This window comes from Tenrec ecaudatus, chromosome 13 (genome assembly GCF_050624435.1).
Source record: "Tenrec ecaudatus isolate mTenEca1 chromosome 13, mTenEca1.hap1, whole genome shotgun sequence".
Classification (NCBI taxonomy): Eukaryota; Metazoa; Chordata; class Mammalia; order Afrosoricida; family Tenrecidae; genus Tenrec; species Tenrec ecaudatus.
In genome coordinates this window covers 126,378,027-126,403,092 of record NC_134542.1, presented here as the reverse complement: position 1 = coordinate 126,403,092, position 25,066 = coordinate 126,378,027, and the positions used below count along the sequence as shown (strand labels likewise).

General features: G+C 45.2%; 1 protein-coding gene across 1 annotated transcript in view; it reads right to left on the bottom strand.

The window, feature by feature from the left end:
* Positions 1-1,441: 1,441 nt before the first annotated feature.
* The window catches only part of TFCP2L1 (transcription factor CP2 like 1), an 81,321-nt gene continuing 57,696 nt past the window's right edge, over positions 1,442-25,066 (bottom strand). Inside the window, exons 9-15 of the mRNA XM_075529518.1 lie at positions 16,538-16,586; positions 16,359-16,452; positions 15,450-15,540; positions 14,350-14,453; positions 10,809-10,951; positions 2,576-2,627; positions 1,442-1,488 (exon numbers count right to left, since the gene is read on the bottom strand). Of these exons, the coding sequence (XP_075385633.1) occupies positions 1,442-1,488; positions 2,576-2,627; positions 10,809-10,951; positions 14,350-14,453; positions 15,450-15,540; positions 16,359-16,452; positions 16,538-16,586 (580 nt within the window). The remainder of the gene's footprint in view (positions 1,489-2,575; positions 2,628-10,808; positions 10,952-14,349; positions 14,454-15,449; positions 15,541-16,358; positions 16,453-16,537; positions 16,587-25,066) is intronic.

Below are 25,066 nucleotides of genomic sequence, written 5' to 3'. Positions count from 1 at the left end.
ACTCTGTCCCTCTGTATTACAGTCTCCTGAATGCTGGTCACCTTTGAGTCTAGCATTATATAACTCACAGCCTGTCAGAAACTGCTCAGGTAGTCAGAGTCCAGTCCTTTGGATAAACATAAAATGGAAAAGAGAGAAAGCTCTGGGCCAGTATCAATTACTAGATTCTATGAATAAGAGGCGAGACAAAGACTAATTCCCGAATCTACCACACTTCAAACACAAACGCGTTGCCTTGAATTGACTCCAAGTTAGAGCAACCCTCTGGAGCAGGGTAGAGCTGCTCTTTTGGCTTTCTAAGGCTGTGTTTACGGGAGCAGCAAGCCTCATCCTCCTCAATCAGGTCAACTGGTGGCTTTGAACTGCGGCTATACTCAGTGCACAGCCCACTACCACCAGGTCTACCTTCCTCATATCACTAACACTGAGACTGCTCTGTGGCTCGTCCATTCAGAAAGGCAACCCAACCATTTTGCTGCAGGCAAAAATACCTTAAACACACCTCTTACAAATGAAAAAAAAAATCCAAAGAGCTGGAGGGTGGGTATAAAATGTCCCTAAGAAACTTGGCAGACATAGCAGTAACAAATCAACCTCTTCCCCAAGTGGGATTCTGATGGTCTAATCTCGCTTTACATAGGAAAGTGTGTGTGTGTGTGTGTTTGTGTGTGTGTGAGAGAGAGAGAGAGAGAGAGAGAGAGAGAGAGAGAGAGTGTGTAACTCGCAAAGAAGCATTTTGGTCTCATCGTTTTCTATTCATGAGCATTTGCCTGTCTATTCATGAGCATTTGCCTGACAATGGCCCCCTTCCCGCCCTGCCATTAGCATTGTTCTTTCTATGCATCTGTGTAGCGGCTACACACCACTGTATGAATATAGCCCCCATCTGATCGGCACAGTAACAGATCTTGATAAAGAAGGTAAAGGGGAAGAAGGCAAAGGAACAGAAGTAAGTCCATTCCCAACAATCAATCTAAGACCAGAGGCTCTTAGAAGGGAAATAAACAGGAGAACAGGAGAGCAGTAACAGAGGACCCACCACCAGGCCTGCTCACGGTGCCAGAAAGCAGAGGGAAGCCGCAGCTAGAGAGTGAGGCGGCGCTTGCTGTCGAGGCAGAAGAGGGTTGAGAAGGAAGTGCATCCAGACACCAATGATCCAGCCTTCACCTGCAGGCCGAGGGGACCTGGCCTTAGATTGTGAAAAAGAACCAGGCATTGTTCCAAAGCGGAAGGCCAGGAGGAAGGAGAGTGGACATTTTAGCTTTCTCTAGTCCAGAGACTGCAACAGCGAGTTTCTGCCGTTTGAGGAGTTGGAGGGTCTGTACAAGGTGCTTCCTTGCTTCCGCTAGTGAGGCCGGCCGCTGCTGACACAGGTATGTCTTCTACATCCAGGGGGTTCGCGGGGCCGGGAGGTGGAGGCCGGCACGCATCCTGCTTCTGCTCAGAGTCCGCATTTCAGGATGATGTGGTAGGCGTCACTGCTCTCGGCTGCAAGAGAGAAATGCTGGGCATTTGGCAGGCAGAGAGTCGCAAGGTCCTGGCATCAGGGAGTCATGAAAGACAGAGCGGGGCGCTGGCAGGCACCCTTCTATGATATCAGTAGATACCATTAAAATAAGACTGCATCGGAGCTTGCGTTTCCGGCCATGCCTTAGCATCTGTCTTTTACTTTCTATGATGAGTCCTTCCACCATAACCCCAGGCCCAAAGCCTAAAGGGCCAATGTCCACGCACGCTTGGGACGGCACAGCCCCCAGCCCATGAGAACACTTGTCATAACCCACAGAGCAAAAGGGCAAGGGATTTTATTCATGGTTCAGGGTCTAACAACCAGTTAAAAAAATTAGCTGCCACGATGTCCCCCCAGGGGGACCCTATGCGTGTCACAGTAACTGTGGCCCATAGCACTATCAAGGACTGAGTTTGCAAAATTAGATGGCCTGGTCTTTTTCTAAGGCACCTCTGAGTGGACTTAAACCCGCAATCTTTGAGTCAGCACTGAGAACTTTCGCCAGGAGCACCACCCGGGGACTCCTATGGGCCTTAATGCTGACGTGCCCTGTGGGCCTAGGGGAGGCCATCCTGTTCTTTGCTTTCACTGCCTATTTTGAACAACCTTGCTTCTACCATACAAGCTTCCTCTGCTCTCACATGCCTTCTGCAGGTGAGCCCATGCCCCTTCCCCTGGGTGCCCAGCCCTTCCGACTTCAGACTTAGCTGTTAATACCGACCTGTGGTCTCCCAGGGTATCCAGGTCAAAAGCAAAAAGCACACGGAGAGTGCATTTTGTTTCTGGGCCTGAGCGAGCCCACAGAGCATGATGATGGAGGGCTGCCCTGTGGGCACGATTTGGGAGCTGAGATCTCTAGAGCTAGGTTTCCCAAGAAAGGTATTTCCGCTTTCCCAGGGGACGTGTCCACGCCAGCCCTCATGCTGTTGTAGGGCCACCCGTGTACACAAGCCGGCCTCACTCCCTCATCCACATCTGCCCTCCTTCCGCATCTCTGATGGCTACATCCACTGATTTTTATGAAACGAGAAAGAAAAAATAAATAAAAGAGACAGGAGTCTTTACCTTTTAATGTGCTGAGAACAAAACAAGATTCATCTTCAAAATTCTGCACCATCTGAAGGGTAAGAGAGCGAACATGTGTCCTGAGAGATGAGGTCATACTCAACCCCCCCCCTCCACTTGCTTCATATGACCGTCCTCAGCGGCAGCGCTGCCGCCGTGCCCATGGGACATATAATCATGCTCACGCGGCATCCCCCGCTGAGCAAAGGATGGGGCAAATCAAGGAACAACCGCGTAAACATGGACCAAACTCGACACAATGGATGGTCACAGCTAACAGGGGCTGTGGACCGTGGTCCTCCTCTCCGTTGCCTCTTACCCAGCACAACTCATCGTGACTCCACATGTGTATCAGAAAGGACTTGTCTCCGTGGAGTTCTCCTGGGCCAATTTTTTTTTGGACATAGATTGCCAGATCTTTATTACAAAACATCTCTGCACGGGACAGAGAGCTAATGGGCTCACCTGCTAGCCAACAGTAAGAAGATGTGACAATCTTCCACCCACAAAATCAGTCCCAGAAAACCCAACGGAGCAGAGTCGTACCCTGACGCATGTGCAGTCACCGTGGGTCAGGGCCAAGTAGTCAGTACCTGCTTTGTCTTGCTTATTTTGAGTGGATGCCGTGCGCTTCGTTTGCATGTTTCTGTTTTTGCATTTTCTGATTATACTATGTCTCCCGATTTCTATAATGAGCGTTATGGAGTATGTGTACAACAGCAACAATGACAAAGACACATTGGTCATTAGAAGGATCTAGCAACACCGTAGATTGGGCCAGCAGGTTGCTAAGCTCAGCATTTTGAGCCCGTCGACCACCCTCATACAGGTGTAGTCTTGGAAACAGAACCCAGGGTTGTGTTAGACTTGATTCAAGGGCAGTGGGTATTCAAAGCTATCACTGGGAAATTTTTTCAGTCAGCCAATACCACTCAGACCAAAGGTGATGAGGGTGTAAATTTATGAATTCAAATGACCAGGAAAAGCTAGGAATGATTCATAGGAAATTCAAACAAGCAGGTTACCTTGGAGTGGAAGAGTGGGATATAAAATAAACCATGGCTAATTCTATTTCCTAGCCCGATGTAGGTGTTGTTAGATACTGTTAAGATGGTTCTGACTATGCACAGTAAAACAAAACACCATCCTATCCTGAACCAATTCATTCCTATGTTTGAGTCTATTGTTACAGCCTCTGTGTCAGTTTATCTCATTGGGGGTCTGCCTCTATTTTTTTTTCTGAGACCCTTTGATTTACCAGATTTACCAGATACTGGTCCATCCTGTTATCATGTTCATTCAATGCTTCTAAGGAGTATCTACACTTCTTCCAAAACAGGCTTGTTTGTTCTTCTGACATTCCATGGTATATTCAATAATTTCCTCCAACACCATAATTCAAAGGTATTTTTCTTTATTAATTTTTCAGTTTCACGTGTGTATAAAGGCAATTGAAAATACCAGGGTTTGGGTCAGGTGTCCCTTAGTTCTCAGGAGGAGTAACATCTTTGTTTGTTGTTGTTTAACATTTTTAAAGGTCTTTTGCAATAGATGTGTCCAGTGCAATCCGTTGTTTGATTTATTGACGGCTGCTTCCATTGGTATGGATTTTGGATCTAAGTAAAATGAAAGCCTTGCCAACTCAGTCTTTACTCAAGTTGTGACTTCACCGTCCAATGGTGCGAAGTTTTACTTTCTTTGTGTGGAGGAATGCTGGCCCTATTGCACACTGAAGGCTGTAGCTGTTGCTCTTCATCAGGAATTTCTTTAAGTCCTCTGCATCGTCAGCAAGCAAGGTTGTGACATCTGCATATCACAAGTTATTAATGACTCATTTTCCAGTCGTCAGCCACATTCTTCATTGTGCAGTTTGTGTTTCCAGATGATGTGCTCTGCATAAGGAGTGAATAAGTGTAGCGGCAGGATAAAACATACCTTTTCAGATTTTAATCCTCTCAGTATCCTGTATTCTATCCAAAAAAAATTGCCTTTTGGTCTATGAGATAGTTAAGGTTTATTGTGCCAACATGGCCAATGAACACATATGGGATTAATTGAAGGGCAGAGAGATAAATGGCTCGACAAGCTTTGCCTTTCTTGTCTCTTGCTCTTTGGTCATCAGACCAGTGTGCGGCTGCCTTGCTTGTTCTTTGCCTCAATTTACAAGCTACACTACCTGTGGGACACATAACCCATGGACTGTGTCGCTGTAATTTGAAGTTCCTTCAAGACCTGCTTCACCACACCATTGGAATTTACATCTCCTAACCTGCAGACTGTCGGACCCTGTCATCTGGCTGACTGTTGGTGACCTGCCTTGCTGTTTGCTGCCTGTGCCCGGATAGGCTGAATTGCTCTACAGAGGACTTCCCAGAGGCCCTCAAGACTTGAAGGACTGTCAGTGTCTCACAACTGTCTCACGGGAGTGAGTTGTACTGAGCCATTTATACTGCTTTATAATTTAATTAACTGTTTATTTCTTATGTTATCTATTTATCTAAATATATATAAAATAATTGGTATCCTTGTTTTGTTTCTCTAGAAAATCTTGCCTAACATAGTCTATGTACAGGTTCCACAGGAACACAATGAAGGTTTCCAGAATTCCTATTTTCATAGTGATACCCATAATTTGCTATGATCTATACAATCAATGCCCTTTCATACAAGATAAAATACAAGGAAGAATCTTTCTGGTCTTCTCTGCTCTCAGCCAAGATCCATCTGATTTCAGCAGTGATAGTCCACATTCTATGTCCTATCCTGAACCCAGCATACGTTTCTAGCAGCTCTCTGGTGGCTTGCAGCTAAAACCACTTACTTCTCTTCAGAAAAATTATACCTGTGTGGGTTATTAATGATGCTGTAAAATTCTTTCCACCTTTTGTTGGATCACCCTTCTTAGAGATGGTCACAATATGGGCTTCTTTTGGCTGGGTGGCTGTCCTCCACACTTCTGGGCATCGACAAGGGAGGACCTCCAGGGTTGCATGGGTTTGTTCAAACATCTCAAGGGCACTGTCAATTGTTACAGCCTTGTTTATTTTTGCCAATGCCTTCAGTGCAGCTTGAACGTCTTTAAATACCATAAGTTCTTGATCATAGACATCAACCAATTATTTCTGATACAGTGACTCATTCCATTTTCTTTAGTCAATATTCACTTATACAGAATTCTTCAGCCTTGATTTAATTTTTTCGTTCTTTCAGCTCGAAAAATGCCCAACTTGGTTTCCCCTCTTGGATTTCTAGCTCTAGTTCTTTGCATATCTTGTTACTTTGTCCTCTGAAATCTTCTGCTCAGCTACTTTATTTCATCATTTCTTCCGGATGCTTTTGCTACTTACATTCAAAATCAAGTTCAAAGTTTCTTCTCGCATCCACTTTGGTCTTTTCTTTCTTTCTGTCTGTCTTTTTAGAGACCTTTTGGGTTCTTCCCATTCTCTCTCTCTCTCTCTCTCTCTCTCTCTCTCTCTCTCTCTATATATATATATATATATATATATATATATATATATATATATATATATATACATACATATTATTGTCTGGGATATTTGTTATCCCAGACAATATTTTTTATGTCATCTCACAATTTGCCACTAATGTTGACTGCATCCAATCTGTTCCTCAGAAGGTCTCTAACTTCAGGTGGAATATACTCGAGGTCATATTTTGACTCTCATGGACTTTTTTTCATTTCCTTCAGCTTCAACCGGAACTTACATACAAGCAATTGATGGTCCATTCTGTATTTGGCTGCTGGTTATGTTCTGATTATATTGAGCGTCTCTGTCCTTTTCCCTCACAGATGTGGCCAATTTAATTCCTATGTATTCCCTCCTGCAAAGTCCACATGATAATCATCATTTATATTGTCAAAAAATAGCTTGAAAACAACTCAGTTTCTGGTCTTACAAAATTCAAGGGGCTTTATGGAAAGTAAAAAATAAGATGATAAATGTTTCCTCTATCATTTTAAGACCCCAATATATGCCCATATGTACAACTACCAACCGTTTGTTCCACTTTCCCATTCCCATCACCAGAATACCAATGGATCTTAATGGCATACCTGACCAATTTTAGATTACACAAGTTGGTAAAAATCTTCATTTCTTGCATTATCGGTTGATGCAGAAATTTGAATTACCTTCACATGAACTGGTCTCCCTGGTAGGTGTACAGGCATTAGCCTATGACTGAGAGCTTGTACTTCAGGATGGACTGTGAAATGTTACTTTTGACAATGAATTTGAAACTTTTCTTCTTCAAATTGTCCTTCCTGGCATCCAAAGCCAAGCTCGCTGCCATCAAGTTGATACTGACTTGTATCAACACGTTGATACTGACTTGTATCAACACGTTGATACTGACTTGTATCAACACGTTGATACTGACTTGTATCAAGTTGATACTGACTTGTATCCTGTCCCTGCAGGATAGGGTAGAACTGTGTGTTTCCGAGACTGTAGCTCTTTACAGGAGTCGGAAGTCTAAATTTTCTCCAACTGTTGTACAAATAGGCTTTTAAAATACATGTATACATACTTTTTAATATACTTTTTTGCACATGTACACTACATTTCACAATGTGATTTCAAGAATGAATACAACACACACGGAGACCAACTTGAAAGCAAACTCTTTTTGCAAACTAAAAAAAGCAAGAAAATGGTATAGCATGCTCCGGATTACTGCCCGACTTATGGTCCCCTCCCCTCACCACAAGACTAATGATGTGTGCAACATTATCCCATACTGCGGGCCTGCTCCCTCCAGGGCTCCTGGCTTGCAAAGCCCTAAGCAGGGCCCACTCGGGCTTAATCATTTACTCTCTCGTTTAATCAAGTGCCCTTGCAACCTAGGAACTGGCGGTGCAGCTGGCCAGGCTGCAATTAAGTCGCAGAAGTTTCCAATTGATTTGGGGTTAAGAGTCAGAGACTTGAGGGAATGGGAATCACCGACTTAAGCGGAGATGGCCTTTGAGTTCAGCTCTCTGCTTCGCTTGCTTAATTGCCTGCTCTTCAGGGCCCAGGGAAAGCTGAGGAGGACCTTCCTCAGGGATCTGTGGGAATGTGAGTACACTGCCCAGTCTTGGCTTTCACCTTCCCAGAAAGAAAGTTATCTTTAAATGCAAAGTCGTAAGCCTCCTTTGCCACCACAATGGCATGTTGATCAGGCACTTTGACCTTCCCAGATGCTTGCTTGCTTGCTTGCTTTTCTTTCTTAACAAATCATTTTATTGGGGGCCCGTACAACTCTTATCACAATCCATCCATCCATTGTGTCAAGCATATTTGTACATATGATGCCATCATCATTTTCAAAGCATTTTATTTCTACTTGAGCCTTGGTATCAGCTCCTTATTTCCTCCCTCCCTCCACTTCCCTCCCTCCTTCATGAAGCCTTGATAATTTATAAATTATTATTTTTTCATGTCTTGCACTGTCCAATATCTCCCTTTACCCCCTTGTCTGTTGTCCATCCATAGATAGGTCACTGTGATCAGTTTCCCCTTTCTCCCCGCACCTTCCCCCTACCCTCCTGGGATCGCTACTCTCAATATTGGTCCCGAGAAGTTCATCTGTCCTGGATTCCCTGTGTTTACAACTCTTATCTGTACCCATGTACATGCTCTGGTCTAGTCAGATTTGTACGGTAGAATTAGGATTATCTAAAGATAGGTAGTTACATATGTAAATATATTTATATATAATGATGGGGAAATAGATCTATGTATATATACTTATAGGTTTAGTATTAAGGTAGCAGATGAACATTGGGCCTCCACTCAAATACTCCCTCGACACAAGAACACTTTGCTCTAATAATCAGGCATTCTGAGATGCTCACCTTCTCAACACCCAATACGATCGCTGAAGACAAAGCGGGTGCATAAGAAAATGTGATGAATAAAGCTGATGGTACCTGGTTATCAAAAGATATAGCATCTGGGCTCTTAAAGGCTTGAAGATAAACAAGCAGCCATCTAGCTGAAAAGCAATAAAGCCTATATGGAAGTACACCTACCTGTGTGATCATGAGGTATCCATGGGATCAGGTATCAGACATCAAAGACCCAGACCAAAAAAATCATAATGTGAGTGAGGGGGGAGTGTGGAGTAGTAGTCCAAAGCCAATCTGTAGGCAATTGGACATCTCCTTACAGAAGGGTCGTGGGGAGAAGACAGGCTGGTCAAGGTGCAGTGTAGTTTTTTTAATGCTTCTTTCCCCCACTGTCATAACCCTAATTCTACCCAGATGTTTTCTAAGAGAAGGAGTCAGGGCTTCATTTTGCTGATCTGTAAAAAGATCATCATATTTGATTTTAAGCTAATAATATGGAAGGAATTTCAATTTGGTGACAAAAAGAAGTAGCAGATAGACACAGTACTCTTCATTCTGTATTGTAAAAGTTCACCTGCCCACCACCCCACCACACACACACTCCCATACACAGAATGCATATGAGCTGACAGGATACATGTCACACCTCACAGAAACCCTTCTCAAATGACAGGATGAAGGTAACCAACTTTCAACATTTCTTCTCTGCTGCTCTAAATTGCTGGACTTCTTATACTAACAACAAAGGAAGAGGGGGAAATCACTTTGTCAACTTCCAAGATTGAAATGAAACGCTTGTGAAATGTGGGATGTTAATGTACTTGACACAATGGATGGATGGATGGATGGATTGTGATAAGAACTGTATGAGCCCCCAATAAAATGATTTTTTTAAAAAGAAAGAATGTGGGGTGTTGAAGGACTTGATAACAATTATAATTATAAATAGCACAATGTGATTATAAATAGGATTATTACTAATAATGACAATTTAAGAAACATGCAGATCACTAAAAGCCATACACTGTACTCAGAGGGAATCTAAAAATATCTGTGATCGGCCCATCCTGTGCTTCCCAAAAGCAAGGGCTTGCCATGAACAGGTCAATTCCTGGTGACTCCTTGGTAGGAGATTTCCAGATCTTTCTTCTCAGGCACCTCTGAGTGAGTTCAAATCTCTAGTCTTTCAGTGAACAGCCACACACTGTTTGCACCCCCCCCCCCCCCCGAAGAACTCCACCACTTACTTAATGTCCCCTGGTGCCAGAGAAGATTTCCCCTTTACCTTTGCTACAGTCCTGTTTTATGTGAAAACTGGGGCGCAATGAGGTAAGTTTGCTCAAGGTCACTCAACTACCAGAAAGTAGTAGGGGAAACCAGTCCAACTCCAAAGTCCACATTTTCTCTCTTTCCCTGCCACAAGTCTAGTCTCCTCTCTAAGCCTCTCTTAGCAGCTCTCAAGCCAGCCCCACCTCGTGACAGCCTGCTGCATAGCGAGGTGTGGCCTTTGTGTCGCCAAGGACTGTCATGGGCTAATGTCCAGAAGTAGATCACCAGGCCTTCTGTGTCTGGTCTGCCTTAGTTGGGAAGCTCTCTTGAAACCCATTCAATGTCTCTGCAACACAGAGGCCTCCACTGATAGACGGGCAGTGGCTGCACATGAAGTTCATTGTCAATAATTGAACCTGGGTTTCACCAGAGAGAGGGATGACAGCACCCAGCTCCAAGGCACATTCTCGGGGTTCAATGAGTCAGTAAATGTGAGCTGGGAACAGTAGCCAGATGCAGCCAGCACACATTTTTATTAAGAGAGTAGCAGGGTCAAGCAAGCTTATTTTTAAAACAAGCTTATCCAAACATGCAAATCATGTCTACATGTGTCACTTGGTGGGGTACCGTTCACCTCCTTAGCCATGAGTGGCATAAGGTCAATTGCGCCCCGTCCTCCAGGAAAGCTGTGACACTGTGACTTCTCCTGCTAGCCACACCCAGCACACACAGCACCCAAGCCAGATCCTCTTCCTCGGAAAGGCCTGCCTGAGGGCTGCTGCCCATCGGGTGTACAGGCCCCTCCTCCCTTCTAGAGCCGGACTCAATTCCTAGAGCACAGAGAGAGTTGGTGCTCTGGGTTTTCCACAGCACCTTTCCCAGGTGGGAACAGCAGGTTATCACCAACCATCCAGAACCCAGATGTGGCAACAGAACCCACCCACCCCCCCAGAGCCATCCAGGTAGCCACTGCAACCGAGAGCAGAGGGCAGTAGGTGACACCCACTACCGTCTCTGTAAAGCCACCCCAATCCCCACTGGGTGTGTGGCAGATCTAAGCCTCGGCTGCCCCTGCCCCAGCCAGCGAGCGGGGAGCTGGACAACGCCTCTCACCTCATTGTTCACCAGCACGTGGATACCTGTGGGTCCCTGCCGGTAGACTCGGTGGATGTGCTGAGGGGAGATGCTGTACAGATTGGCAATCTTCTCGATCAACTCCAAGGCGGTCAGCTCTTCCAAAAAGATGGCGTGGTACACTGAAGAGGAAGGGAAAGGTCCTTTCTAAAGACCAAGTACCTAGTTCTGAAGGGGATATTTAAATTAGCAGGAGTTTGCCTGCTCCCACTCCACCAGTCCGCTGCGAAATCAGTGCACTGCTTTATAAGGGTGCCATGCCTTGGGTGGGAGGGGGGGCGGGCACAGGGTGGCTGGGAGTGAGGGGGATCTGGCTGCACCAGGTACCTGCCTGGGAGGAGTTCCACAGCTGCAGGCACTGGCACCAGGTCCATAAAGCAGAGAGTTCTGGACCAGCCCAGGCCTAAGGACACCCATATGGGGTGGGGGCTGGAGGGGAAAGGACGGACAGAAATCTGTGTTTGTAACAAGCTTGCAGATTGGCGGCACAGTGCAGGGGAGGAGAATAAGATCCCAGGCCCCTGGACCCTTTTCACTGTTGAAAAGGTTACTGGTGGCACCCGTGGCAGAGAATGAAAGTGAAAGGTGACAATTTGTTGATAGTGAGACCGACCGCACAGTTCGCCCCGTCGACCCTTCTCCCCACACGCAGAGCTCGGCTGTGCGTGTGTGCGGTCAACAGGCAGAAGGTAACGGGACATTCTTTCTCAAAACCCCAACCAGCAAGTTCCCTCGATGGCCTTAATTCCCCAAAGCAATTCAGCTGGACTAAGGAAAGGATTTTCCAACTTCCACCTCAGTTGAAGAGCCCTTGGATTTTTTTTTTAATCTCATCACAGATCCAATATTTCAGAAACAGACAGTGCTCCCTTTGAAGGGATGGGAGATGGCTAGAGGTCCCATGGTTAGAGTCACAAACAGATCTGGTTTTCTTGGATTTCAAATCGGCTGACCACAGATGTTTTTTTATCAAAGAATAAGGTAGTTGCCTACTTCCTTCCAATACCAGATAAGGACCCCAAGCATCGCTAATAAGATTCCTTTTTCTAACCGAATTTTAACTGTACTCCTGTTTTTTACTTTTCCACTTTTCGGAGTTAGTTCCACTTCATCTGATTTTACTCTAAAGCAAATTGGACTGCTAGCAAAAGAAATCCAAAGAGTTATCAGCTGACACAGGAACAGTCTCTTATCATTGGTTCTTCTGCCTCTCGCTGAACTCGACCACAGCACAAAGGTATTCAAACCAAACCAAACAAGCCACGCCACTGCCATCAAGGCAATTTCCACGTATAGCAAGCCAAACGACAAAATAGAACTGCTTCCTAGGGTTTACAAGACGAAATCTTTATGGGGAAAGATAGCCTCAGTTTTCTCCCTCAGAGCGGCTGCTGGGTTTGAACTGCTAACCACACAGTTAGTAGTCCAATGCTTATTCCACTGTGCCACCAGCACGCCTTCAGAGGACTCACTCACTGTCATCAACTTGATTCTAACTCATAGTGATCCCATAGGGCAGAGCCCCTTTGGGTTCCAAAGCTGTCATTCTTAATGAGAACATAAAACTTCATCTTTCTCCTGTAGAGCCGCTGGTGGGTTTGAGCCCCTGGCCTTGTGGTTAGCAAGCAGCCCGCTAATCACCATGGCTTCTTCGGGTGTGCTTAGAGCACTCAGAAAACACAAGAGACCCCCAAGCAGACGAGCTTTGATTCAGGCCTAACTCTGCTCCTCATCCATCCCACCCCTCCTTGTACTGGCACCAAAGGCCTGTGCAGTTTCTACAGCCCCGGAAGACGTAGGGTGAGCGCTGAGGGCAGCACCCACTCAGGCACACAGCAAGGTGAAGTCATGTGATGGGCCCGGAGTGCTGCCCATGGCAGGAACTCACACCAGGCTGGTGTCTCCATGGGTGGGAGCACGCAAAACTCAGATTCGCCTTCACCCGCAACAGTCAGAGAGAAGAGGGCCACTAGAGATGGACAGGCCTCTGAAGCCAGGCTCCAAGCTTTGATTGTCTGGACCTTGTTCTTCTAGCACTGGCAACACTGTGACCTTGGGCAGCCAACCACTGTGGGTGTCATTGTTCTCTAGGGGAAACAAAGATAACTGCGTCGTGGGTGTGGGGTGTGGGTGGGTAGGAAAAGCAAATGCGTGCACACATGGAAAACCCATAAGGTAGTGGCGTTTCAAGTAAAGGTGGCTGATCTGGGAGACTGGTGGGCCAGAGAGACAGACAGGCTGGGCTGGTGCTCTGTGCCTCTCTGCAGAAGACATGGTTGTGCTTGCCCACTCAGGTGTTGAGCTGAGTGGCCCCTTAGAGAGAGACTATTATCTTTATTCTGCACATGCAGAAAGTGAGTTAGTGCCCTTGAGAGTTAGCCCAAAGTCACATGACCAGCAGGCCATAAGGCCAGCACTGGTATCCAAGGATAGCTAATCCCAAAGCATGTAGCCTCTCACCTTCATCAAACTGCCTCAACACTGCCAACCCCCCAAAGTCACATGACCTTGAGCTTCTCTGGGACCCTTCACGTGGGTAGCCACCCAGAGCCAAAGGGGCTTCACAGGAAACACCCTCTGCTAAATCCAATGGGGTAGTTTATTGTGCCAACCTGGCCAATGAACACATCTGGGATTAATTGAAGGGTGGAGCAGTAAATGGCCAAGAAAGTCTTGGTTTTTTTTTTTTTTGTCTCTTGCTCTTTGATCATCGGATCAGTGTGTGGCTTCCTTGTTTGTTCTGTGCCTCAATGTGCAAGCTGCACTACCTGTGGGACACCTAACCCATGGACCGTCACTGTCATTTGAAGTTCCTTCAAGACCTGCTTTGCCAAACCATTGGAATTTACCTCTCTTGAGCTGGGGACTGTCGGACCCTGTCATCTGGCTGACTGTTGGTGACCTGTCTTGCTGTTTGCTACCTGTGCCCAGAGAGCCTGAATTGCACTACAGAGGACGACCCGGTGGACCTCAAGACTTGAAGAACTGCCAGTGTCTCACAACTGTCTCACAGGAGTGAGTTGTACTGAGCCATTTGTACTGCTTTATAATTTAACTGTTCATTTCTTATGTTATATATCTATCTGTATAAATATATACATAATTATTAGTATTGTGGTTTTGATTCTCTAGAGAACCCTGTCTCACACATCCAGTATCCAACACAGCAGCTGCTCACCCACTCTCTGTGTTTTGAACTGCATGGAAAGCCCAACTCCTCATTCTGCCAATGAGTACGAGCTGCCCTGAGTGGGGTGGGGAGAGGTGGAATACATATCTCTGGCCTCAGGTTCCTCAGGTGGAAATTAGGTGGCTAAACTGATATTCCAGGAGAAACTTCCCATTCCAACAGGTAAATTCCATGATCAGGCTTAAAAAAAAAAATCTCTTCTTGCATAAAACCAGAGTGGACCCGTCAGGGAGACAGTATCAGCAAGGGGGCTGCACTGCTGCTGCCGTGTCCTCTTACTCTGCACCCTCTACCTGGCCCTGAGGCAGAGGGTCTTCTCCAGTAACTCACCACAGAGGCTGCTGTCCCCACCATCATCCTGCTTCTGCTGCAGGGGGACCCGGTTCTGCTCTAGCTCCTGGCAGACGTAGATAGTCATCTTGGGCCTCACGTTCCTGGCGAAAGAGGAGAGGAATCGAAGGGAGCAGGCTCCGTTGTCCCAGCAAAGAAACTGAACCAGCGTGAGGCAGGCCTCAGGGGGGAGTCAAGAAGGCTGTTCCCGGGCTGAGGGGACCGAGAGCACCTCTCCTGGAGGGGGCTTTACTTTGTCTGAGTAGCACAGTAGTTAAAGCCAGCTGCGGGGTTCAAACCTCTGCTTTCTCACGGAACCTGCCAGGTCCACGCTTTGCTATTAAAATGGTATACATAAGTGGAGAGCAAATGCCTTGAGAATGATTGGGGCAGGGAATGTATGGATGTGCTTTATACAATTGATGTATGTATATGTATGGATTGTGGTAAGAGTTGTTTGAGTCCCTAATAAAATGTAAAAGAAGAAAAGAGAAAAAAATGATTAGGGCAAAGACTGTACAGATGTGCTTTATACAATTGATGTATGTATATGTATGAACTGTGAAAAGAATTGTATCAGCCCCAATAAATTGTTAAAATTAAAAATAATAAAAAAGATTTTAAAAAATGGTATACAAAATCAAGTCACATTGGAAACTCAGTTTGGCAGGCACTTTGTCCTCAGTTCAAGCATGCACTTTGGGGGAGTGGAGGTGGGTCAGGGCCTATCACGCTGGTCTCACTCTCGGTGGTCTCAGGACACTTCCACCATCTCAGAAGTAGTCTTGGCTCATAGGATGTGAGTAACTCTGGATTCCCTCTGGGAAGAGGCAGTTCAGGGGCAAGTATCTGGGGGCCTGCGGAAAGGACTGAGGGTCCAAGATCCAATTCAAATGGGAAGATTCCAGTCAGGTTGAGAGAGAGCCTTCAGATGCTTGGAAATGACCCTCGCCGCAGCCCCCGCCCCTCGACCTGCATTTGTTACCTCATGCCAATCCCGCTCAGTGTGGTCAGTTTCCTCAAACCCAGGAGACTGCAGCCTGGGCTTCCTGGGGTGGGGAGGCTGCCCCTAGCAGCTTCCCCAGGAAGCCAGCACCCACCTGCCCTTAATGGCATTGAAGAGCCGGATCCCATCCGCAGTGCCGCAGACCTGAACCAGATCGTCCCGGGACATCTTCAGCAAGTCAGCACCTAGGCAGGGAAGTGAGCCTCATGAACGGGCCATGGAGAAATGGCTCCAGTCCTGCAAGCGGCATGAGGAATGGAATAAGCAAGAGGGAAACTGAGAGCCTCTCTCTCCCAGCAGGCACAGCAGATAGTCTATGGGAAGAGAAAGGGCACAACGCACAATGGCATCAGAAGGTCACACCCCAAGAGGTGTCAGAGCCTCGTGTCAGGTGGAGAAACTAACCATAGGTCCCTGTTGCTAGTCTCCCCCACTTTAATGGACATGCACAGTTTTCTACGCTGCGTGTCCAGTCCAAGTGCACCTGTATGACCAGCAAACAGACCACGGGGCGGAGCATCACCAGTTCCACAAAGGCCTCTCATTCTCGCCTTGCCACACGTCCTGTCTACAGTACCCGTTATCCTGCCTGCCCACAACACAGAGAAGTGTTGCTTTTGGCTTTGAAATTCATAGAGCTGTGTGTTACCACTTGGCTGGGGGTGGGGTGGGGTGGGGTGGGGTGAGGTGGGGTGAGGTGGGGTGGGGTGGGGTAAGGTGGGGTGAGGTGGGGAGAATCCTACCCAAGTAGACCAAAGCCCACGTCCTGGTAAAGGGATCGCAACTGGGTTACTTAGACGGACTTTTCAAACATGCCCCTGGACTCGGGACATCTAGGGCAGGATCTTGTGTGTCCAGCCCTTGACCGAAGGAGGCCCTCTTCTGCATTTTTCTAAAACCACAGCCTTGCAGGGCAGGGTGGGGAGGCAGCCTGGGAAGGTACTTGCTTTCTGAAGTGCTTCTAAGACCCGTGTGGTTCTCGGCCCACCTGACAGGCACTCACCGGAGAAGCTGGCGAAGAGCCGGCAGAACTGGGAGAAGCGGTTACGGTGCAGCCACTGCTGGGCGTCCTGGATGGAGGCTGAGGGGAGGAGGTGCTGCGGGCAGAGAGAAGGGGCCCTGAAGAGGCTGCACAGGGACTCAACAGGACAGCCAGCCCAGACCCCTGCTGCAAACACTTACATCGCTGCCCAGGGGCAGGGCCTCCGCTGGGTGCGTCGGAGAACTGTTGCTGAAAAAGAGGAAGAACCTGAGTAAGATGAGGGAGAGGAGGCGCCAGGACAGTGTCTGCTCGCCTCGTCTGCCCTCATCACCGGACAGTATATTCCATGCCCGGCCCTGAGTCCTGGGTTATTCTGTAGAACTTGTTTAAATGAAATGGGGCCTCTAGAATTTCCGGGGTTAGAGAAACAGCTGGAAAGGAGCACAGGTGTCAGTATTAAATACTTCCCTGCCCCCAACTAGCCCTTCTTAATAGATTGAAGGTGCTCTGGCTAGTCACAGGGTGGGCAGTACAAACCTAGCTGCTGCTTGACAAGACAAAGAGAAGGCTTGCTATACCCATAAAGATTTACTGCCTTGAAAACCCACAAGGTCCGTTCAGTTCTGGCCTTAAAGGTGGCTAAAGGGCAGAATGGACTCAATGGCAGTGAGTTTGGTTTTGAGAGAGTGGCTGGGGAGCTCTGAAAGGAGACAGTGCTCCAGGCAATAATACCCCCTCCCACCACCACCCCACTCTGTCTTGGAAGAAGCACAGCAAGGGGTTCAATAGAGGCAAGGAATAACACAGCAGATTCTGACAGACTTTGGACATATTGTCAGGGGAGACCAGTCCCTGGAGAAGGACATCATGCTTGGTAAAGTGAAGGGGCAGTGAAAAACAGAGGCCCTCAAGAAGATGGATCGACACAGTGACTGCAACAAGGAATTCAGGCATAGGAACAATTGTGAGCATGGCACAGGGCCATGCTGTGTTTCGTTCTGTTGTGCACAGGGTCGCTCTTGGTTGGAACCAACTCAATGGCACCTAACAACCACAACCCTGAGTAATCAGCAGCGACCATCAAGACCTTGCGAGTCTGGGTTTGTTTGGATCAGAACTACCATGGAAGATGGTATCTATTTCTACAAGGAGTATAGCCAAAACTACACATGTGAAAACTGCTGAGCAGAAGTATGCTGCGTTGTGTTTATTTTCATAAATAAAAGGAGTTAAAGCCAAGAAACCCACGTGAAGAAGATCTCTGGAATATAAGAATTTGCTGTGAGTCAGCCAGGCACTGACTCGAGGCTACTAATAAGCACTTCCTGTTCAGAGTTTCCACTCCAAGCCTCCACACAGTGAAGGGCAAGCTGACCAAAAGGACTTGACCTCAATCCTCGCAGTAATGCAGCGCCTGGAGAACTGCAGCCAAACCAAGTATCCCAGCTGGAACATGTCTCTAGCTGGCATTGGACACAGCATGAAAATCCAATGGGCATTATTCTGTAATGAAGAAGCACTTGCAATTTGGCCCCCATTGTTGGACCAGCATTCTCAGTTTTCCCCCTAAAGATTTATCTGTGGATGTTGGGACAGAATCCCACCCCAGTGTCACACAGCTGGCTGAGAGGCAGTGGGCTGGTCAAGAAGACCCTCCCCGACCCTGTAACTGACAAGAGGTTGAATCTCAAAGTGGGATTCTCAGGATAGTTCTAAGAGCAAACACTTGCTCCCGCTCATTCTGTCCTGCGCGGCCCTTAAGGACTCGATGTATATAACTTCACACAGCCTGTGAGGGAGCTAGGGCTATCCCCACTTCACAGAGGAGGCCCCCGAGACTCATTTATGAAGGGTAGCCGCTCATACGAATGACTCTTCTGAGGAACGTACTTAGAAATGTCATTTTTAAGTATACATTTCTCCCAACTCCCCAACCCTGTCTTTATAAGTCAGCCCATGAGGCGAAATGTACATGAACAATAGGCTGTGTTCCAAAGGCAGAGTGAATGAAAAACATGATCCAAAGTTATTCTTTTTACAAAAGACACCACTTAGATCCAAGGATACAAAGAGGTTGAAAGTAAAAGAATGAAGAAAAATATATGCTATGAAAATAATAACCAAAATACAGCTGAGAGGACAATCTCAATGTCAAAGTGAACTTTAAGGCAAAATCTGTCCGAAGACATAAAGATAGACATCGATTTATTATTTAATAATAAAGGGTTGAATTTATCAAACAGATATTATAATCATAAGGGTATATGCAGCCAAACTCGGGTACCTAAAATATATAAAGCAAACATGGATAGAATTGAAGGGAGACACAGTGCTGCAATAATACTTGGAGACTTCAATACACTACTTTCCAAAATGGACACAACATTGGGAAAGAAGATAAACATGCAAACAGAGGACCTGAATGACACTATCAAACAATTAGACTTCACAAGCATAGGCCGACCACTGCACAACTTCTCTCCTTGCTCCCAAGACACACGGCAATGCACATTCAGCTACAGGGCAGATGGCTCATTCTCCAAGAGGAACCACATGCTAGGTCACAGAGAGCGTCTTGAAACTTGAAAAGACTACATTCTTACAGGGTTTTGTCTGACTACAGCAGAGCGGAGCTAGAGATCAAAGACAGACAGCAACCTGGAGAATACAGAAACATAGAAATGAATGAAATGATACACTATTAAACTACAAATGACCCAAGGAAGAAATTTTTTTTAAATCACAAATTCCATCTGGTCAAAGGAAACGGAAAGCCCAGCATACCAAAACCGATGGGAAAGAGAGAAAGCAGTAAACTGAGGGAAACATGGCAATAAATGCCTATAAAATAAAGAGTAAAGACCTCAAACACTCCAGAAACTAGAAAGAGAAGAACAAGCCAAGCATAAACTTGCCAGGAGGGAAAAAAAAGGGCAGGGCAGGGGATGATAAAGATCAGAACAGAAACAAATAAAACAGAAATACAGAGACTCAATACGGCCAGATGTTAGAACCTGTGAACACCCTGCACGCACACCACCGCCACCACCAAAGGGGACAAACAACAGAAATGTGGGTGAAGAGGGACAACGGATGGGGTAAGATATGGAAACAACAATAATTTATAATTTTTAATCATTTTATTAGGGGCTCATACAACTCTTATCACAATCCATACACACATCAATTGTGTCAAGCACATCTGTATATTCATTGCCCTCATGATTCTCAAAACATTTGCTCTCCACTTAAGTCCCTGGCATCAGGTCCTCATTTTTCCCCTCCCTCCCCGCTTCCCCCTCCCTCATGAGCCCTTGATAATTTATAAATTATTATTTTGTCATATCTTGCCCTGTCCGAAGTCTCCCTTCACCCACTTTTCTGTTGTCCGCCCCCCAGGGAGGAGGTCACATGTAGAACCTTGTAATTGGTTAATAATTTATCAAGGGTTCACGAGAGTGGGAGGTTGGGAGGGAGGGGAAGAGGAGTTGATACCAAGGTCTCAAGTAAAAAGAAAATGTTTTAATAATGATGATGGCAGCATATGTGCAAATGTGCTTGATACAATCAATGTATGGATTGTTGTAAGAGCTGTAAGAGCCCCCAATAAAATGATTTATACTGAATAAACAAACAAACTCAGATTTCTTTTTAAAGATCAATAAAATTGACAAAGCTTTAGCTAGATGGACAAGGCAAAAGACTCCAAAACTGCAAATAACTAAAGTAAAATATGAAATGAAGACATGGCAATTGACCTATCAGGAATAAAGAGAATTGTAAAAATGAGATGAGTTACAAAATAACAAACTTGATAAACTAGAGGAAATGGGCAAATTCTTAGAGGCACATAACCTACCCACACTGAGGAGGAACTGGACAGTGTCAGTAAACCCAATGTTCAAAACCACCCGTACCTATAAACAATCCTCACTCAAAGGGCTTTGCTTGGGTATTCTACCAAATATTTAGACAAGAATTGACAACAATATGAAGAGACTTCAAAAGTTCATTTTTTTAAAATCCATTATCTTTTGATTATATTTTTCATAAAATATCTAAAGCTCCCTCGAAATGTGTAAGCTGTTCCCAAAGAAAGAAGATGAAAGAACATTCTATGCACCTAACACAGCCTTTACACCAAATCCAGCCAAAGACACTACAAGGGAAAAAATAGAAAAAAAGAAATCATAGGTGAAAAGAAAGAATGAAAGAAACTGCAGGCTAACAAATTTTATGCATATGGATGCAAAAATCCTCAAAAAAATACTAGTGAACAAAATTCAACAGTATAATAAAAGAGTCATCAATCATGAGCAAATCGGATTTATTCCAGGAATAAAGATACTGGTTCAACATTATAAAATCAAAGTAACACATCCCATCAATACAACAAAGGAAAAGAAGTACATATGACCAGGGATGCAGAAGAAGAATTTGATCAAATCTAACACCCTCTCTTGTTTATATTAATTTAATCATTTTATTGACATATAATTTGCATATCCCACAATTCAATAGTTTAAATATATAGAAAGAGTTGTGCAAACACAGCCACAATCAAATTTACAACTTTTCTTCTTTCTTGTACTCATTTCCCTCCCAACCTTCCCTGCCATAATGCCAAGAAACTCAATCCAGTTACTATCTCTATAGATTTACCTACCTTGGGTTTTGTATAAATAAAAAAACGTAAAATCAACAACAAAACAATAATAAAATAGAGAAAAACATTAATTAAAAGAAAGCAGAAAATAGAACAAATTTTAAATGGGTCAAAAGGGAGAACAAATGTCCAAGTGTTGAACTTTACCCTAACCACGTCTGCACTAGTTCACTTTCCAATGCGCTCTGCCTGAGAGCAAGGCTGGTCAATGGTCAGAAGGACTTCACTGGAGGCCGAAGCCATGTGCCAACACCTTTGCTTGATGAAAGCCCCCGAGACTGGCATAGAAGGAAAATACCCTAGTACAAGCCAGGGCATATATGAAAAGCCAACAGCTTCAGTGGACAAAAGACTACAGCCTTCAATATGGATTATATCTAACATGAAGGAATAAAACAATTCTCACAATATTAACACTAGACAACATTAAGAGGTCATACTGAAGTCGTTAAGAATTTGACCTTACTTGCATCTATAGTCAATGCCCATGGAAGCAGTAATCAAGAAATCACAGGGGAGATATTGTACTAAGTAAATCTGCTGCAAAAGAGCTCTTTAGTGTGTTATAAAGCAGAGGTGACACTTTAAGAACAAGGGATGTCTAATCCATGCCATGGTATTTCCAATTGCCTCATCTACACGGGAAAGATGGAGATTAACAAAGAACGCCAAAGAAGAATTGTTGCCTTTGAGTTATGATGTTGGCAAGTAGTATTGCACATAAGAACAACAACAACAAAATCTGTCAATATAAATATATTTATATAGGATGGTGGGGAAATACATCTACACATATATATTTATAAGTTTAGTATTAAGGCAGCAGATGAACATTGGACCTCCACTCAAGTACTTACTCAATGCAAGAACACTTTGTTCTATCAAATTGGCCTTCCATGATGTACACCTTCCCGACACGATCACTGAAGACAAATGTGTGCATAAGCAAATGTGGTGAAGAAAGCTGATGGTGCCCAGCTCTCCAAAGATATAGCATCTGGGGTCTTAAAAGGCTTGAAGATAAACAAGCGGCCATCTAGCTGAGAAGCAACAAAGCCCACATGGAATAACCGTACCAGCCTGTGTGCCCACGAAGTGTCAAAGGGATCAGGTATCAGTCATCAAAGAACAAAAAAAATCATATCATTGTAAATGAGGAGGAGTGCAAAATGGAGACCCAAAGCCCATGTGTAGGCAACTGGACACCCCCTTACAGAAGGGTCGTGGGGAGGAGACAAGCCAGTCATGGTGCAGTGTAACAATGATGAAACACACAACTTTCCTCTAGTTCTTAAATGCTTCCTCCCCCCACTATCATGATCCCAATTCTACCTACAAATCTGGCTAGACCAGAGAATGTACACTGGTACAGATAGGAACTGGAAACACAGGGAATCCAGGGCAGATGATCCCTTTAGGACCAGTGGTGAGAGTGGAGATACTGGGAGGGTGGAGGGAAGGTTGGGTAGAAAGGGGGAGCCAATTACAAAGGTCTACATATAACCTCCTCCCTGGGAGACAGATAACAGAAAAATGGGTGAAGGGAGACATCAGACAGTGTAAGATATGACAAACTAATAATAATTTATGAATTATGGAGGGTTAATGAGGGAGGGGGGAAAAAGGAGGGAGAGGGAAAATGAGGAACTGATATCAAGGGTTCAAGTAGAAAGCAAATGTTTTGAGAATGATGATGGCAACACATGTACAAATGTGCTTGACACAACTGATGTATATATGGATTGTGATAAGAGTTGTATGAGCCCCCAGTAAAATGATTTTTTTTAAATCTATCTCAGAAGAAATGGAGCAGAATGCCCCCTAGAAGGAAAAAAGGACAGGTTTCATCTCACACACTCTGAACACGTTATCCAGAGGGACTGTGGTAGTTAAATAATCTCCTGTCAACTCACAAAGGGGTGGAGTCTAGCCTGTTAACCATTGATGACCTCATTTGGAGGCACAATGGAGATTAATAGCTCACTGGAGGGCAGACCCGTTCTCGGTTTCGACACTCTCTGCTTCAATTCCCTGCAAGCCATTCATGTTGACTAGCTGCATGGAGCTATGCTGATAGAGCCAGAGCCCTAGAGCTGGAGAAGCCACATGGAGACCCACGCCAGTGCTGAGATGCTTCCACTACTTCTGGATCCAGAAGACTTTCCACACACAGGCCTGTGATCTTCCTGCGTTCGGCATCATTGCATGGCTGCATGCATCTGGAGAGGAATTTATGGACTAGTATCAACATATGAAGTAACATTGGACTGATGGACTTGATCTGGATTGGGCTGGGATGTTTTCTTAACGTACAATTGCTCTTTGACATAACGTTCTCTCTTATACGCATGTGAGTGTCTATGAATTTTTTTCTCTAGTCAGCCCAGACTAATACAAGGACCAATACCTAAAGAAGCTCATGGTTAGTAAAACAGTGAGTCACTAGAAAAGCTAGCTGAAATGATGCTCTCAGTCCTAATAGCAATTGTGAGAATGGCAAAGGACTGGGCGGAATGTTGTTCTGTTTTGCATAGGGTCATTATGAGTCACCTATCAAAAATAACAACATACAACTGCAGTAATGAAAATATCTCAGCACGGACATTATGCTGAGTGAAATAAACCAGCAACAAACAACCAAATACTGTATGAGACCACTCATATAAAAAGTAAAAAAACATAATAAGGACACAGAAAGGAATATTCTTGGAAAGTTATCAGAGTGAGAAGGAAAGGGAAAGTAAAACCCTAACTAGACTAGACAGGGGTTCTCCACCTTCCTCATGCTGCAGCCCTTTCACACAGTTCCTCATGCTGTGGTGACCCCCAACCATAACATTATTTTCCTTGCTACTTCATCACTGTAATTTTGCTACTGTTTTGAATCGGACGACCCCTGTGAAAGGGTCATTCGACCCCCCCAAAGGGGTCGCGACCCACAGGTGGAGAACCGCTAAAGTAGAGTGTAAACACACATAAACTTGGCTAAGAGGAAGGCAACCTACAAGTCAGCAAAATATGATGAAGGCAAAGGAAGACACTGGGAGGAACCCCAGAGGTAGAGGCAACAGAGGTAAATACTGTTACATACAAAATCCTGCAGCAGCTATGAGTGGATGTACAGATATGTAGAATGATAGATATACACACAACCTGAACAGGGGTGAGGAGAATGGGATCATACAAAGGATATTTGTACATACGTATTTCCTTGTGCTACAAATATATCCATGAATAGGTGGAACAAACCAGAGGCAATGTTATGAAAACTTCTTAGTCATAAACAAGCACCTTAAAGGAATCAGACACTGGGCCTAGGGGCTTAAGGTCATAGTCTTAGGGAACACCATTACCAATTGGCATTGTCCATGTGGTCAGTGTTGTAAATCGAACTTTGGTGAGTACTGACTGGGCTCTTAAAAGTTTCTGAACAGCCATCTATTGGTCAACTCTCGATCTCTCCTTGTCTGGAGCAAAGTAAAATGAGAAAAATTGAAGATGCAGGGAAATAATTCATCTAATGGGCTAATGGACCGGACAAACCTCAGCTTCCACAACCAGGTGCCCAGAAGAACTAGATGGTGCCTAGGTACCGGTACTGAACACTTTGGGATCATCCTAGAAGGTCCTGGAAAGAGCAGGAGAGAAGTGTGAGACACAGTCCAAAATCCTAAAGGAAACCTGGCTTACTGGTTGGAGACTGGTGGGAATCCCAAGAGTATGGCCAGACATCACCCTTCAAGCCTGGAACGGAAAGCTCAGCCTGCAGCACTCAGTTTTCAGCCAAACAACAACTAGGGTGATAGTATAATATTATGGAGGTACACACTCCTAGAATAGCCAACCATTTGAAAGGGTAGCATTTGCCCAAGGAGAAAATTCAGGAGGCAGAAGGGCTAGAAAGGATGGAGGAATACAAATGAGAACCACAGGGAAGAAATGGAATGAGTAATGTTACATTGAGACAATTGCCATCAGTGACATGAAGCAAAGCGTGTATGGATTGTTGGGTGAAAGGCTGATGTTGTATCCAATATCCAATTCACAATATAAAGTCCAAAAA